The sequence below is a fragment of the Pelodiscus sinensis genome, chromosome 14 (assembly GCF_049634645.1).
Source record: "Pelodiscus sinensis isolate JC-2024 chromosome 14, ASM4963464v1, whole genome shotgun sequence".
NCBI classification, from domain to species: Eukaryota; Metazoa; Chordata; order Testudines; family Trionychidae; genus Pelodiscus; species Pelodiscus sinensis.
In genome coordinates, this window is record NC_134724.1 from 26,986,371 (window position 1) to 27,004,505 (window position 18,135).

The 18,135-nt window shown below is 40.8% G+C and overlaps 1 protein-coding gene across 2 annotated transcripts in view; it reads left to right on the forward strand.

Moving 5' to 3' along the window:
• The window catches only part of UNC13C (unc-13 homolog C), a 437,647-nt gene that overhangs the window by 302,052 nt on the left and 117,460 nt on the right, over window positions 1–18,135 (forward strand). For both annotated transcript variants that reach the window (XM_075897272.1, XM_075897271.1), the window contains 2 exons: window positions 15,428–15,554; window positions 17,585–17,681. In XM_075897272.1, coding sequence (XP_075753387.1) covers window positions 15,428–15,554; window positions 17,585–17,681 — 224 coding nt within the window. The remainder of the gene's footprint in view (window positions 1–15,427; window positions 15,555–17,584; window positions 17,682–18,135) is intronic.

Consider the following 18,135-nt stretch of genomic DNA (forward strand, 5'->3'; position numbering starts at 1 on the left):
CTGCTTAACAAGGCATCATTTCAGTGTGATAGCCCACACACTTTCATTAAGATTAGAATACTGAAAGTTGTATCATAGTCTCTTTCAGCTGCTGAAAAAACCTTAGTACACTGCAGGACAAAAGTCTAATTAAGATATGTAACTTCAGCTATGTCAATTGCATAGTTGAAGTCAAAATAGCATAATTCGGCTTTTGGCACTCTCTACATAGCAGGAAGTCGAAGGAAGAACACTCTTCTTTCAACTTCCCTTACTCCTCGTGAGTGTTACAGGAGTGCAAGTAAGAAGTCCTCCATCTCGACAGAATTTTGAAATAATGGCTTCCAGTGTAGACGTGCATTTTGTTATTTCAAAATAATGTCCATTCTTCCGAAATGACACTGCTGTGTAGACATACCCTTAAACTCTTTCCTTCACAAGCTAATACGGGAGAAATTATTGCTTGCTGTGTAATGTATAGCATGCCATACCTGGGATATCTCTGCCATGAGTGCCCTTAAAATAGCAATAGAAGTCCTAAACCTCTTCCCCTAGTACTCAAAAATCCTGGAGTCCAATTATCCCATCAGTTATGCACATACAACTCACACTAAAGTCAAGAGGATTGTTGTACACAGGACTAATGGGATGTTCAGACACCTATAATTTGTGTCTTTCATCTTGCTATGCTTAAAACAGAGGAGTAAACCTTTAGAAGAAGAAGAAGAAGTCGTCATCCCAACCTTCTTTGAAAACTAACCAAACTATAGACCCAGCTGTCAGAGGAGCTGGGCATCCACCACTCCCACTGATCTCAATCAGAGTTTTGTCTGTTAAGTTCCTCTGAAAATCAGGCCATTTTGGTACTCTTTATTATTAGATTTATCATCTGAATTTGTGTTGTGGTAGGGGCCTTAACCAGGGAACTGAGCACTGGAAAAAAAGCCCCTGCCACATATATTTTACAGCCTATGTCAAACCCAACAAGCAGCAATACAGAATGCTGTGAAATGTGTTACAAGTGCATTTCAGGCTAGGTGCTGCAATTTTGCTGTGGCGAGAGGAGAATAAACGCTTCCCTGGCTGCAGATTGCCAGTGGAACTACTCTGCTGTCTCCCCTGTTTCTGCAGCCTCCTTTTTAAGAATCTCTATTGACTCGTGGGCTACCAGTATCTGCTCTAACAGCCCTTCCCCAGCACCTTTCCTGATCTGCTCCGACTGTGCCCACCAAACCCAACCACACATGGAAATCCAAGAGCCCACACGCAGAGAAGCAACACTTAGAACATCTGCAAATGTTCCTCAAATCCTGCCACCTCCTCCATGCAGTGGAAGTGCACTAATCTAGGCACCTCAGTGACCAAGGAGAATGGGGTGAAGTTTGCCCAATTGGATTATTTGCCAAATATAATGTCACCATGCCAGTGGTTAGGAGATCAAGTAATATACATATATATATACACACATACAGATAGATATAAATACAGATTAGATTAGTGCACTTGATGTGACTTTTCAGTTTAAGAAGTTGTCTGGTTTAAAACCTTTTGTCTGGTTATAGGACGCTTCGAGAGAGGCTTCCCTCATCCTTCAACATATAGGAATCCTCTTGAAAGGTGTTGCCATTCCCTGTTCCCAGTAATAGGTGTCTTTCAGGGAGTAATCATAGGCCTCATCCTTTAGTATGGCTATGTCTACACAGCTTTCCTCTTCTGCAAAAGCCTATGCAAATGAAGCGTGGATTAGCATATTGCTGCACTTCATTTGCATAATTAATTAGGAGCCGTTTTTGTGCCAGAGGTTTTTGAGCAAAAAGGCACCATCTGCACACGCCTTTTTGCACAAAAAAACCCTCTTGTGCAAGAGCCATTCTTCCTCTTTTTTTCAGGAAGAACAGCTCTTGCACAAGAGGGGGGTTTTGCACAAAAAGGCGCTATGAAAATGGTGCCTTTTTGCACAAAAATCTCTTGTGCAAAACCAGCTCCTAATTCATTATGCAAATGAAGCATAGCAATATGCTAATCCACACTTCATTTGCATAGGCTTTTGCGGAAGAGAGAAGCAGTGTAGACATAGCTTATGAGTGCTAGGTCCACTACTGTAAGTCTGGAAGAAGAATGAAGGTATTCAGGAATGACTACCAGGGACGACCTACAGGATGAATACAATCAGTTATATGATGAGGTACTATCACCTCAAGTTCAGAAAGGGAGAGTTAACCAAAGCTTCCAAAAAAACCTATGGACTGATTTGTGCCACTTATTTTATAGGGCAGAGCTTAGCCTAATTCATCGGTAATAGCACAGAGTGCAAAGAGAAAGGTAAAATAACCCATTTTTGTGATAAGATGCTCAACTTTAACTTTGTCTTTATGAAGATTAGATGGGTTTTTTTTCCTGTGGAATAGAGAGGGAATTAATTAGAGTGATAAAATGGCAAGGTGAGGATTTAGATTAGCAACTGCATTACGTCCTTTGAACAAAAAACAGCTCACAAGCCACAATGCGTAGAATATTTTCTGCTTGAACAGTTATGTCTGTTTCAGAGAATGTGGCATTTCCAGTCACTCCCCTGTTCATTTAGGTTGTCAGTTTCGCCCATGGAATGTACAGCTATTAGAATTGGATGAACATTGGGTGTATGGGCTTGGAGAATGTTTGCCGAGGCTGACTTTCAAATGAAGAGCTGCCACATCCTGGGTGTTTTGTAATATTTAAATATCTCATGGTTAATCTCCTGTGGAAGGGGCATCACAGCAAATAGTTTGAGGAAAAAATACAATAGGAGTGAACAACTTGACTTTCCCTTGAGCCTTATCGTAGAAGGCCTTTGCCGTGTGGATATAGCTTTTACTTCACATCGGGCAGAACTTTCCCTTTGAGACTTTTTGTTTTTTGCTAAAAAGCATTATCACCCTAGAAGAATTCTGGTTCTTCATTAAACCTTCAGGAAGCTAATTCTGAAATATAGTATCAGCTATCCGTAACTTAAGGATAACTGAGGCATATCACGGATGAAATACAGTCAGCCTACTAGTCTGTTACTGCTCCAATTCCTCAGCACAGTGCATGCTTGTGGTGACATCTGGCTGTGTATTTCATGAAGTGTTGCATTTGCATTTGCTGGTCTCTGATCAAACACAAGTATGCTGGAGATTGACATTTCTGCTTTCCAACACAAGAGCGATAGTGCAACACAAATGGTGTGGTGTGACACAGATAGGAACAACCAGGATGGAACACCCACACCCACTGCCACCACCATTTTTCTAAAGAGTGCAAAGATGTTTTTAAAATGCTCCAGAGGAGAATCTCTTTCTGAATAACAGAAATTGCTTTCAAATAAATCCTGAGAGGGGTCTCCATTATTCCTCTGCAGGGTCAGAGTCCTGAAAGGTAGGTGGAGGAGATGCACCACCCAAGTGCCGGGGCTTGAAATATTATAGTTTTGTTTGTAATGCCTCCGCGAAGGTAGGGAGCACAGAGGAGCAGGTGACAGTTGCAATCCCTGTTCCCTGAAATGTCCTCCCTCCAGCTGGAATGGAGCTGAGACATAAGCTTTGCTCAGTCTTGCTCCCAATGGAAACACTGCCTGTCTTAGAATTTCTTACATTGCTCATCATCACAGTAACCGCTACCATGCTCTCTTTTCCATCCAGCCTGGAACAGCCAAAAGTTGTCTCATATAGTATCTATAAAAACGCTTCTACTCTCTAGACGTTAGCAGATGCCCTTCTGCCAGTAGCCCAAACTTAAGCCTTGGCCTCCACTAGAGGATGGGTGAAGAGGAAGGTTTCAAGGAGTGGGTTCTAATTTGTACCAGGTGACTGTAGTTTCCAAGGGACAATGCCACCTTGGGATCAGGGCAGATGAGAGTTTTGCACGGCACGGGGCCTATTAAAGCGTGGGGTCCGGGGCAGTACAATTTCGCGCATGCGCCACGGCCACAGCTGACAAGTAGTAGTGCGTGCACAGGGCCTATTGAAGCGCAGGGCCCGGGGCAGCCTCCTCACTCGCCCTGCCCTATATCTGCCGTTGCTTGGGATAGCTAGAGTGCAGGGTTCTCCAGCCACCCTGCACTAATGGCTGCAAGAAGGGAGGTACAGGAGCCAAATACGCCATCTCTTTGCCCATTGGAGACTCCCTTCACCCTCGTGCATGGTCTGCATTTCCAGCACCTTGCTGGCTTATACTCAGAGAGAAAAGGAGTTTGGGAACTTCTCCAACGAGCTGTCAAGAAGTAATGCCTGAAATTCCCAGTGAGAATGTGCCTGGCTCCTGCTCAGGGGCTCAAGGAGGAAGTCTCCTTGCACCTTTTTCTACCTTTGAGCTCCCAAACAGGGCAAGTCACTGGTGAGCCCACAGATTTAGTTATTTCCTTATGCTCATGATAATTTTAGTCCCAGATTAAATTGGCTCCAGCTGGCATCTCCTGCATAAATATTCAGTTATGTCTAAACATCGCTGTTTCATCTGTTACAAAAACTGCAAAAGAAACTTGTACAGCAGATGCTACAAAATTCATCAAACTTTTAATTTTCAAAACATTTGTTTGTTTTTTTAACCATTAAATCTGTGTATCAGTTTTGCTTGAGAAACCACAACTCTCAGAGTAGTTTTATTGTTCATGTTACAGTCCTTCCCTTGACTGAATTTACTAATATCAGACAAGAATAGGGATACTTCACCAAATTTACAATCCCAATTATGTAAGTACACACCACACATATGGGTGTTGCATTGCAGTATTGCTATCCTTTATTTTCACTGTGGTACTAATTGCAAAGCTACTCAAAGGTTTGTAAAGATAAATAGCAATGACAGCTGAGTCAAAATTTAGTATCCGTGCCTTGGGTCACATAAAATCAGAGTTTGTAACACATATCAAGGAGGTATTGTGTTTACTTGGAAGTCCTTAGTGCTCAAGCAGATTCTTAAGGCAGAATGTGACATTTCAAAATATTTAGGTGTAAATGGGAAGGAAAAATTGAAACTTCAAAGTTAAAATTGTGAGCTGTTCAGCTGATGGGATTTTTTTAAAGCACTGCCACAGCTTAAGACATTAATAAAGCTACTGTAGCAATCTGAGCTTTTTTTTACCCTGGTGACTGCTCTTTGGTTTCCAGCACTCTGGGCCAGGGCTGGAATCATGATTACAGCATTAGCACTGAGTTTCTACACAAGGGCATGACTGACCTCAGAAGGTCACTCTGAGGGCTGTTTGCTTGTGGATTGAAAACGAGAAGGCGATCACAAGCAGTGTGACATAAGTGTCCCATGGTGCGAGGGCTGTGCTGCAAGGCATAATATGATCTTTTTTTCTCATCTCCGCCCCCTTCCTTTTGTTGCTATCAGCTGTGGAGCAATACACAGAAAATAAACCAGTGAGTAGCAGAACAGCAGAAAATACCGTGGGATATTAAATGCTTTGCTGTCACACATTATTTAAATTCTTGTTCCTACGCAGTGTTATACCTTAATATTATTAGCTATATCAATTTGTCATACACCAACAAAACAAAAGTTTAACCTATAGTCAATCTTATATAATTTTCATGCTATTTTATTAGGTGGAATGCAAAAAAAAAAATGTTGAGGCTATATGTGAGTTTTAAGTATTTACAAGACACTTATACCTTGCTTAACTTTCTGGAACATGAATCCATGGTAAACAATACTGATCAACAAATTGACAGGAAGAGCTGATCTAAAAAGCACTGGAAGTCCTCCTTCATTAAAAACCAAACAATGGGTACTTAAGAATACTTTGCACCCTCTCTATCAGCTTCATATAGCATGAATACTCTAATTAACCTTTTCCCCCCTTTTCCCCTTCTTTTTTCCTTTTCCCTGCCATCTCCTATTTATTTTGAAACTGAACTTTTAATAACTCCATTCATCTGAAGAAGTGGCTTGTGCCCACGAAAGCTCATGATACCATATACATGCTTTGTCAGTCTTTCAGGTGCTACTAAACTATTCATTGTTTTTAAGCTTCAGGCGGTAGCTGAGTTAGTCTGTACAGGATAAATTATAAAAAAACAACAAATGGTCTGGTAGCACTTTATAGACTAACAAAACATATAGATGGTATCATGAGTTTTCGTGGCACAGCCCACTACTTCAGACGAGCGGAGTTTTGAGTTTAGGATGTGCAGACCTAAAATAAATTGGGGAGAAGGGAGATGGGGGAAGGAGGGGAAAAAAAGAGGAGGAGGCGGGAAACAAGGAGCAGAGGGTATGGAAATATCAAAGGGAAAAACAAGTAGGCAGAATTGGCATTTATAAACACCTGAGGATTGAACAGTTAAAAAGAAGCAGATACGGATCAAAGGATAGCAATAGCGAGAATCCACACAGACAAAGAGCTATTTGCATCTTCATTGAATGTTAGGTTGATAACGTTTGGTTTACAGGCAAAGGAAAATCTGTTTTAAATTCCTTTGCCCACCAGAAATGGCTTTCAAGAAGTGTTATTTCAGGTGGACCAGCTAACAAAGTTTAGTTTAGGTTGCCTAACACTTTCTATTGCAAGCCCACATTTTCAGTCATTTAGTCAAACTTTAATTTTGGTCTGACATTATCTATATTTGCCCTCTGCCTCAGGTTGAATTTTATTTGACTTTTTCAGCAAAAATGGTTGAGCTGTTATGTCAACAAGGTTAGGTAGTGGTAGCCTGCGTGTTGCTCTAATTTGTATCAGCTGGATGTGATCGCCAGGGGACTGTATGCCAGCCTGGGATAACCAGAGTACAGTGTTCTCCAGCCACCCTGCACAAGTGGCTGCCAGGAAGGGAAACATAGGAGCCAGCAACACCAGCACTATGCCCAGTGGGGACTAACCCACTCTGGGAGAATTCCCAGCAGGGATATGAGCAGAATAAGGTATATAATCTGCCACAAAATGTATATGGCCACATGATTTTTTTGAAATAGCGTGTTTGGCCTATAAACTGAAAAACTGGGATCTCACTGGTATAGGCCAAAAATTTCAAACTTGAAATGCATCTTACTAAATCCATAATGAGGAAGCTAAATAAGTGGCTGGACTGTCCGAGCTGCCACACATGTATAACTATTATTAAAGTTAATAGGAGGTCAGAATTTCTACATGGCATTTCAAGGTATTTATTTAGGTTTCCAAGTATGGATTTAGGTGAAAAACTTTGAAGAGGTTTTGAAAAAGATTGAAAATTTTGGTCCTACATAATTAATATTCTGAACACATCTGATGAAGTGTGTTTTACCAATGAAAGCTCATGATTCTCTATATATTTTAGATAGTCTCTAAGGTGTCACAGGACTACTCAATGTTTTCAACGTTACAAACTAATACAGCTGTCCCTCTGAGACCATATACAGAGTGTGTAGTTAAACATTAAGATAGAGCATTTATTGGCTTCTATAGTGTATGGACCTTGATTCCCAAATATTTTTTCCCAATGATGCATGAAACATGGGAATCATGTGCCATTAGCTCTCCTGGGAAGTGGATATGTCACCCTCATACATTTCAGTGAACAGGCCCAACCTTAGGAAAAGTGAAGAAAGTGGTTGCCTTGGGCTGCATGCCGTCAGGACCCCACGCTGCCCAGCTCCCACCCGCCCGGCTGCTCACTCACTGGCCAAGCTGGAAGTCACATAGCGTAGCCAACCACACCATGCCACCTTGGACCCTGCAAATTCTTGGGACAGGCCTGTCAGTGAATGAATAAATTGCTTAGCAGATCTATTGCACCACTCGGAGCATTTTGCAGCCCTTCCACAACAAAAAGGTGACTAGCATTAGGCTTCCACTGCAAGAGATCCAATTTGTTTTGACTCAGAAATGAAATGAGCATGACATTCCCAGTGTGATCCCAAGTGGACATGGTTGCAAATAAAAACAACAACACTGCGAATGGCAGGTTTAGTTCAAAACTGGCTCAGTGCTATATGGGAGGGTATTACAGAGCAGGATTGAGCTATATTGGAAGGAATTATACCATGCAAATACTGAGACATCTGTCTCCATTATGGCTGTCTCATAGGCCTTTAGCTTTCAGTCTCTCATTTTTATCATAGCATATACTATGGACAGTGACATAAAATACTTATGCTGGGAAGCCTTGGGGAGTGTCTTCATATTTGGACTTGTGATAGAATTTAGGCAATATGTCTGTTTATGTAATTTAACTGCAAGTCATATCTTGTGAGATTGGTGCACAATGTATCTTCTGACTTGTGTAAAAATATAGAAAAAATATTCAGTTATTCAAGAATGATCTATTGTATTCATTCCTAAACCATTGTATTTTAGGTCTGAAGTTCAATAATGAAATATACAAGTACAGTGAAAGCTTTGGTATCCAGCACTCTGTTATCAGGAAAACTATAACAAGCATTACCCCCAGCGACAATACCACTGCATCTTCAAGCATGAACATCTGACTCCTGCCTGTCCACCCAGCTATTGTGACTTCTGACAGCCAACACTGTCAGCTGATGTCATCAGCAAGTACATCCTTCCCCCTTATCCTATCTTGAGCTGCTGGGAGCTGGATCTGCCTATAGGAGGTAGGGGCAGAGCAATGAGCTTTCTGGCACATTCAGTTATCCAGCCACCCCTATTCTCCATGAGTACCGGATAGCAAAGCTTTCACTGTATTATAAAGACTGTCTGGAGTTATTTCTACCTCTAGATCAAGAATCCACAAGGTTTGTAAAATCACTACAGACTTACCGAGTACGCAATGCTTTAATGAGAACATTGCTGTTAAATTCAGAAATGCTTCTGTATTCCAGTACTTTGGGACTAGAGTATGGGTTTTGTGTAGAAACTTTGATAAGGATTTTTGCGGTCATGTAGAAACTTTGTTAATGATTACGGCACCCATAACATGCTGAGGACCAGTTTTGCCTATTAGAACTCCCTTCACTGACAGGAAGCTCCATCATCCAGAGTATTACAATGAAGACAAAGCATAATGGTCTGTCTGCACTAGCACTTTGTGGGAAATTTCTCACCATTGCACAACCATGGAACAGCGTCACAAGTGTTGGGAGTATTAGGGTAGACAAGAATAGATGTTTATTTCCCAGGCATCCAGAGCTACTGTGATCAGAATAGAAGGCACTGTAAAAAAAAACACCCTTTATGAATGCTGCTGATATTTCCAACAACATTCTAGTACTGTTTAGACTACCGAACTGGGAGGATCAGTTTACATCAGCACCCATATTTTTTATAAACATTCAAATGTTGGTGAGCACCCAAGTACCTCTGCCAAATCACAATCAATTATTATAACTATCCCTTGTCTACAGTAAGGAGAAAAGCTCTCTTCTTTGAATAGTTTACAAGTCTAAGAACTGCATTGTGCCAAACAGACACAGCCCTGTCTGTGGGAGACTGCCATAGTGGTCCACCACAATCAGGGAAGTATCATGCAAAATATACCCCCAAATTCCATGGTGCCCCAAGGCAGAGTGTTCTCTGCATCATCTTTGAGAATGGCATAGCCTTCTCCTGTGTGCCTGGCCTGGTAAGTAGATTTGGCAAGGAGTATAAAGGCCATAACCCACCTTTTTGTAGTTTCCATTTGGGCAATGTTCATCCCTGGCATACACAGAAGGCATACACATCTCACACAGAGCTGTCCTTAGAATTTATGGGGCCCTATGCAGCACTATTAAACTGATCCCCCGTGCCCATCAGGGGGATGGGGGAAGGGAGGAAGGTGCAGAGGGCACAATTTTTTAGAGATGTGATTTTATAATTTTCAGCAACACACTAATGAAAAAGTTTTAAAGTCAATTTTAAAGTAAGTTCCTGTAAACTAACATCGTAAATTCAGAAATTGACAGTACATACCTGGGGTTGGCGCATGCCTGTTAAATAGCATCATTACCACTTGCATGGCAATTTCACAGGTTCAATGTTCTGCTATTACCTCTGGCAGGCTTTTTCACTTTCAAGTTAACCAGATCCTTTCTGAGGGAAGCAGGGGGTACAAAACAGGGACAAGAAGAGGCAGGTGGGTGGACATTAGAACAGTGGTGCCCCAAATTTTCAGGTGCCCTGCACAGCTGTATATTCTACATATGGGTAAGGATGGCCCTAATCTGACGTGGTTTTTGTTGAAGCTGCCCAATGTTCTAAGGCTAAAATAAAAACAAACAGCTTGTTCCCTCTTAACTTGTAAAATAGCTAAACTCTTCTGTCTTTTCCATTTTTTTCCTGCTTTTAGTATGGTAACTCAGAACCTGACAATCGAGCTACAGTACAGTTAATAGAAGAGAGTTTAATTAAGTTTTTTTAACGCAAGTTACCACTAGTGCAAACAGTAATGAGATGAAAAATTTAGCTCTTCGATGTAACTGTTTATAATTGAAATTGTCCAGTGGACACTTTTATACGCATAGGACTCAATCAAATAATTTGCAAAGGAAACTACTTTAATTATATTTTAGAATCGTATTCATTCATTTTCACAGGGCAAGAATTTTTTGATGTTATTCCTTTATGAACAAATGAAGTTTAATAACATTTTTACATATTTTTCAAGACACAAGGTAGCTTTAATGTATTTTAATAAATGGAAACATATATTCCACCTAGGGGGATGTCTTTTGTTTGTATACGGACAAATGGGACTAGCTCTTGAAGTCTGATGAAGTTTAGATTTAAGACCAGATTTACAGAGATAGTTAGGTGAAAATAGGTTCCAATGGCAGTTAGCTGCTTTTGTAGCATACACAAAGCAAGTTAGGTACCTATTTGCATTTGAAATGCCTAAACACCTTTATAAATCTGACCCCTAAACTAAAATTTTACTGCCAGCCCCATCTCTATCGTAGACTCAATTAACTGCCTGGATCTAAATGTAACCCTTCTGCCAGGCCGAGTAAATAGCAGCAGCAGCAAGGGCAGGGTTCAGTGTCTAGGGGTCTCCTCCCAACGAGGTAATACAACACCGGCTCGAGCCCCCACCCAGTGACCTGGGAAATCTTACATACACCTCTGGGTGCCTCAAAAGAGGCAATTCTTCCCCTCTCGCAAGCACAGAGCCTCAGTAGAGTAGCAAACCTTTAATAACATGAGGTAACCCAATGAGCAACGGCCCTCCCCCCAGCCACAAATCTCCCCAATGTCCCAAAAGTCCAACACCCCAAGAGTCTTCAGCCCTGGGTCAGTGCCATCCCAGGGTTCAAAAGTCCACCCGGCAGGGTTTCACCATTCCAACCTGGAGGGGTGGGGATCGATGCACCTTACGTGGCCCGGCGGTGGCTCCGCCTCTCCGTGCTGCCACCGTCAACGCGAGTCACTCCGCCACACTCCACTTGTCGTCAGGTAAGCCGCCTCCACTGTCCGGCTCCGCAAATCCACCAACCGCCTCAGTCCACGCTCCGGGCTGCCAGCTGGTTGCTCCTGCCGCTGCTCCACCAGCTGCCGCTCCTACCAGCCACAGGCCACCGCCAGCTGCATCTACTGTCCACCTGTGCTTGCTGGTTGCCCCTTGCAAACTGCTTTGCTAGCAGCACAGCGCCAGGCTTCCCTCAGCAACAGTGATTTCAGCTCTTGCCAGGCTCCCCTCAGCAACAGTGATTTCAGCTCTTGTCCACAGCTCAGCAACAGTGATTTCAGCTCTCATCCACAGCACACAGTGATTTCAGCTCATAACAGAGGAGCCTTAGCGCTGGCCCACAGCAAAGTTAGCTCCACAGCTCAAAACTAGACTCCTAATGGAATCTAAATTAACTCTGATATTCCACAGTGGAGAGAGAAGGGAGTGCAATCAGTGTTGTTTAGGCCCTCAGACAGGGCCCCACCACCAGGTACCAAGACCTGTCCCCAACCTCTCTCAATTTGACTGGGTTTGGAACCCATGCCCCTTGTCTAGAGAGTGCTACTTAGTTTATGGCGAATCCCTCTGTCATAAACAGTTCCACCATTCCATTGTCCTTGATTCACATAATCAGGGTAACAACACTTTTATCCCCTCTGCCTCAATAACAGAGAGACTGGGGCTCCCACAGTGGCCAAAGTGACGATTTGGGCTGCTGTGGCACATACTAGACAGGGTGGGTGTGTCTATGCAAATTGGGCTCAGCCCCTGAAGTCTCTTTGCACCACTTGCCACAGTTCGCCACTAGATGTCAGAATAGAGTTTACCCTGACCCTGCTTACATAAACATACACAAATGTTGGGGAAGTTTGAATCCATGTCCAGGCTTTTTGACATAGACCCATTTCTCTTTATATCTGATCACAGCAACAAAGACTGGTGAGTATGGAACCTTTGACCATCTCTTGGTGTAATTTCAAGAGGATGAGAGGCAGCTGCATCTCTGGGATTTAAACAGTCAATTTGTTTGTATAGCATCTGTCCTGCTGAATCTGAAGACTTTCTTTCCTTTGATTGAACATATTGGGAGGTGGGCACCTGGTGATTTCTATTATTCCTTTTCCAGTGCTCATGGAGCATTGATGCCTTTTAAAAACTGAGGTACATTTCAAATTGTTTTCTTGGTACAATGATAGAATCATAGACCTGGAAGAGACCTTAGGAGGTCATCAAGTCCAGCCCCCTGCCCAAGATGTAAGAGTAAAGTTTCTTCATGAACCTTTGGGAACATAAAAGAAAAGGTAGTGTGAGTTCTCTTCACAAATAGGTTTTTTTTATTAAGATAGGACAGTAAACAACACACCTTACTACTCTGTGTTGTCATCTTCTCCATTGAGAACTCAGGTAATAGGGTCACAAACCTGTTACCAAAGGGCTATCTTGTATTCAAGAATGGATGTGTATTGAACTGCTGGAAAGTAAATTATGAGTATTTTTAGGTCAGTTTTGCCCACAAACTATAGCTATTACTAAAGTCAGTGAGAAGAACTCCTTGCCTGCACACTAGATCAGAATTTTGGTTCTTTATATAAAAAACAAGCCTTTTAGGAATACACTGTACCTTGCTAATGGAAAATAGTATTTTTTCCTTCAATTACATGATTAGTTTTTAGATAACATAATTTTGATGAAGCATTTTTATCCTTGTGCTAGAATATTCATAGTGCGGAAGATCTGGCTCCTTTAAATTCCAGAGATGAAATTGTATACAAAATGATTACACAGCATTTTGAGGAACTAATTAAATGCTTTATTTTGAAAATTGAATGGCAGGTTTAAATATTAATTGTCAAAATTAAATATGCAGTAGATCTGGCAGTGGCTATTAAATGTTAAAGAATCATGTAAACTCTACTGGACTGTGTGAAACCAATATTTATGTTCTAATGAACTTTGCAGATCACAGTTGGGTTAATATAAGTGTTGAAATCATAGCAACAGTTAAGAGGATGTGTTTTAATCAGGATTTGCAATTAATCAAATGTAAAGTTTTCTAGGTATTTTTTGTATCTTAAAAAGTGTTGGCTGGGTAATTGTATGGAGAGACATTATTATAAGAAAAGTAACACACAAAATAACCTCTCTCCTGCTTTTTCTGGCTTCTTTTAATAATTAAACTCTAAAGATTTCTACATTTTTGCAGTGGCAAAGAAGCAGAGCAAAGATTGGGAACTGGTTGGATAACTAGATAGTTTGTACAGTATCTCCAAGTGAATCTCTCTACTATACGATTGACAGAAAACTGAGCTGAAAGGCACAGAGATTTGCTAGCTTGCTTGGATCAACACGCTGCTAGTACTGACTTTGGATATTATACAATTGCACAGTTTATTTTTAAAGGAAATTTGTACATTTTTTATTCATAAAAAGGGAACTTGTCCTTCCTTTAATAATTACAGCTTGTCAGTATTTTACATGCCATCCATACATGAAGTGTATCAGTATTGATCATAAGCTTTTACCCATTCCTTGGAATGGAAACAGTTTGACAATTTTCAAAGATGCCATATGCTAATTATTCATTCACTGTCTTCCTGCTTAATGGCACAATCCTTCGGTCTACAGCTTCAGTGTGGGAGGTGACAGCATGCATTTCATGGTTCCTTCATCTACCACAAAAAGTTCCACTTCCCCCCACACCAGATCTTTTCTTGCATTCCCTTATTGTTTACATGGACCACACAACAGGATAGCTATTAAAGTTGATTGCCTTCAAGTTTTTCATATTTCTAAAGGTAAGGTAATAACGGTTTTTGCAACTATCAAGTAGTGACATTCTATAGTGTTGTAAGTGAAATTTTTCAGATAAAACTTTTACAGTGAAAAATGAAGTTTCAGAGGAACCAAAACATTTCACAGATTTGCATCCCTTTCACTTAATTGTTTCCATCTAAACATTTAAAACATTCCTTCAATTTATTAAAAAACAAATTTTAAAATAAAAAGCTCAAAATCTAAGTGAATCTTTTTGTTTTACTTCAAACAAGTGGGTTAGGCATTTCAGATTTTTTAAACTTCCAAAATAGCCGTAGAGAGATGCCCTTTATTCCAAAACCTAAATACAGAGTTGGAATGTGGTTAAAAGAAATGGAAAATGGGTACATGCAAAGCCTTCTTACTGGGACCAGGGATAATGTAATCCATGGAAGGGCACAACTTTTCCTGTGCTTCTCATGTTATTGATCTGCTGTAGGTAAATAGACTTTACAAGCAACAAACAGTGTTTAGAAAAACAGTCCCTATTCCATTCCCCTACTGTAATATAATTTCTGCATAACCGCGAGATACTGACAAAAATTGCTACCAGGGAAAAACACATCTTCTAGCTGTCCTGCATATTGTGCAAAACTTCCCTTCCTTACATCCCTGGTTAGGAATCTGTAGGCAAGGTAGAAAAATCAAATTTCAAAAATCAGTTTAATGCAAAAACACTTTCTCAAAATGGCTCTTCTTTTGTTGGTACAGAGGAAGAAAAAGTCAAATATATTAACAGTTGTAAAGGAGTCTTCTTTTCACTACTACACACTATGCTGCAACCTGTTTAGAGCTACAGTATTCACTTTTTCAGACTTTTCCAATAGTTATGGCTAGCTATTATTTTCCTTTGTTTACCTCATGGTTAAATTTTTATTTCTTGTTTTCTTCTTTTCCAATGCATTTCATGCCAGTTTAAGAGGAATCAGAATAAGGACAGAGTTTGATATATAAGCTATTCGAATTTTCTCAGTCTTTTAATAAAAATTTAATTATTCACTTTTTCAGCAAGACATTACAGCATTCTACCTACTCTGAAAGTATTCTCTTTACTTCACAAATAGCTGAAGATCATTTCAATTATGGGGGCTTCAAAACATTTTGCTTAACTTGTGGCATGACATTTTCCACACAATGTGGAAGTGTGGGTGCCGAGTTCCTCTGAGAAATTAGACCAGTTGCCCCTAGAAGCAAGTACTGTATAATTCATCACTCTAATGCTAGTCACATTAGAAACTGAATTGAGACACAAGAATGCTATTTACAATCAGAGCTTTATGCAATTTTTTATTTTCTCTATTCAACAGAACATGAAAAGCAGAGGTTATGCAAGAGCACAGATTATATGAATTTGCACTTCAAAGTGAAATGGTTTTATAATGAGTATGTACGAGAACTCCCTGCCTTCCAGGATGCAGTACCCGAGTACTCTCTGTAAGTAGTGGGGAGAATGTCCCCTGAGTTTTTGCTCTGCTTGTTAAATTTTATTTTCTTTAAATATTTATCCATTATAACACTAAAAGCAGATTGCATTTAAGCTCAGCAGCACAAATAACTCTTCTCCATACTCAACACACATTTCATCCTTAATTCTATATTACTGAAAAAGAGTAATACCAGATATTTAAACATTTTGTTAATGATTTTAGATTAATGTGTTTATTCAACGATTGCATTTAATAGTAGGGCTTTACAAATGGCAAAATCTTAAGGTCAGAGGATCCCTGGGGAAGGCAAAAAGGTGGGTATGACAACAGTATTTATATGTCAGTATATTCATTTCATGCCCAAACCTGGATTAAGATACAGCAGTAATGGGCAATAAGGACAATAACAGTTTGTATGCCATAGAACTAATTCACTTTTCTTCTCTTTTGCTGGAATTAAATAATGTTTTTGATCCTATGCATGACTTTCATTCACATTCCTATGTCTTCTAATTTTTAAAGTTCCAAAAACTTGCCTAGGAAGTTTGGGATATGTCATCGATTTTCATAGACCACAAATCCAAAGCTGCAAATAAAACATACCCTACCTGAAATTTTATCAATGTAAAACTATCTCCAGCTCATCCCATTATTAGTAAGAATTCAAAAGTATGCCAAGAAACAAAAACAAACAACGTCCTCCTGCTCCAGAAATGGAATCCATTTTATAAAGGACACTTTCTAAGTCTCAGACAATAGAAGCTCTCACACACATTGTCCCTGATCCTACCTGCTTGATCAGGTGGGGACTGAGGGGAAATAGACCATCCTCCTTCAACCCCATAGAGATTCCTTAGAAAAGCTAACACAGGCTCATTATCTTTCCCATCGAAACCTCCCCCCACTGGTGTTTATTTTACTGTTGCGAAGGGGCAAGCCTTCCTCCACAAAATTCACATCCAACTCCCACTTAAAGCAATTAGTGTTTTAGCACAATACTTGCCTATGATGTGAAAACATTTACATAACAAATAGGAATGCTAATTAATAATTAAAATTGGCCAAAACAATTACATCTTTCAGAATTACGTTTTTGCACCTGCCAAAACTGAGCATATACATGCAAATCTAAAGCATACCACACAACGATAATGTATAAATCAAAAAATTGTGGTGACAATTTCAAAGTCAGATCAGAACCTAAATGTTTGATATTGTATACAATCATGATATTAAAGTACCTTAGTGCAAGCCTTCCAACAAGGGCAGCAACAGGGACAATTGCCTGGAGGTCTCGGTAATTTAAAAAGCCCCAAGGGCCAATGGCAGGGGAGCAGGGCTGAGGCAAGGTTCCTATCTTTCCTTGCTCCACACCACTCCCAGAAGTGGCTGGCATGTCCCTGCACACCCTATACCCTACCCCATCCCCACCCTCCCGAGTGCCAACTCCACAGCTCCCATTAGCTGGGAACTGCATCCACTGGGAACTGCAGGGGCAGTGCCTGTGGGCAGTGGCACACAGAGACCCTCTGATTCCCTGACAAGGAACTGCTGCCAGAGGGCTGTGCTGGTTTCTTTCAGGGGCCACCTGAGGTAAGCGCCAACCTTTTGCACCCAGATTCCTTCCCAGAGCCTGCACCTTGCACTCCCTGCCCCAGCCTGGTGAAAGTGAGTGAGAGTGGAGGAAAGCAAGCAAAGGAGGGAGGGAGGATGGAGCGAGTGGCCTCTGAGATGGGGTAGGACAGGGTGTAGTCTCAGAGAAGGATCCTGGTACAGGGTAGGTCAAGAGTCTTTGTGTTTGACAATTAGATAGTTGGCAACCTTACTGGGCAGGCATGTTGGCAACCCTTCCTGGCCATGCCGAAAGAGCATTCGCAGCATGCTTGTGTGCACATGGGGACTCACTGACTGATCTGACTGGACTTACTGTCAGCGGGCCTGCCTTGATGTCATAAAAGAGATCAACTGTGTGTCTATTCTGGAATAAAATGAATAGTTATAAGACTAATGTGAAACATCAATGGTTGTACTTTTTAGATGGTTTGAGCCTTTTGTCATTCAATGGTTGGATGAAAATGAAGATGTCTCGATAGAGTTTCTTCACGGAGCACTGGGAAGAGACAAAAAAGATGGAGTAAGTCCTTTTTATGAAAAATTGCACGAGGCAGGAGAGAGATTGGGTATCACAAAGTGCCATACTGTATAGGTTCACCTTATACCGTGTCCTTATTGGACATCACACACTATGCAAAGTCATTACTGGTCAGTGTTTGTATTTTGATGCTAGTCCTACTGCCTGATTCCAACCTCTCAATGGTTTTTGCCTATCTCAGTGCCCCTTACAGCTGCCGTTGTAGAATTTATTGGTTGCTTGCCCTACACAAGTGCGTAATGCTGCTTTGCACTGTCCAGCAGCTGCTGTGATGCATTTGTGAGATGGCAGATCTTTAGAGGTTCCTTCTGATAATTTATGTGTTGGTTTATACAGAACTTTCAGAGTATCACCCTTCTAGAGGAACATTTTCATAGAAAAAGATCTTGATTGTTAAATTTTTATTAATGCTGTTTAAGGATAAAAATATGACTGC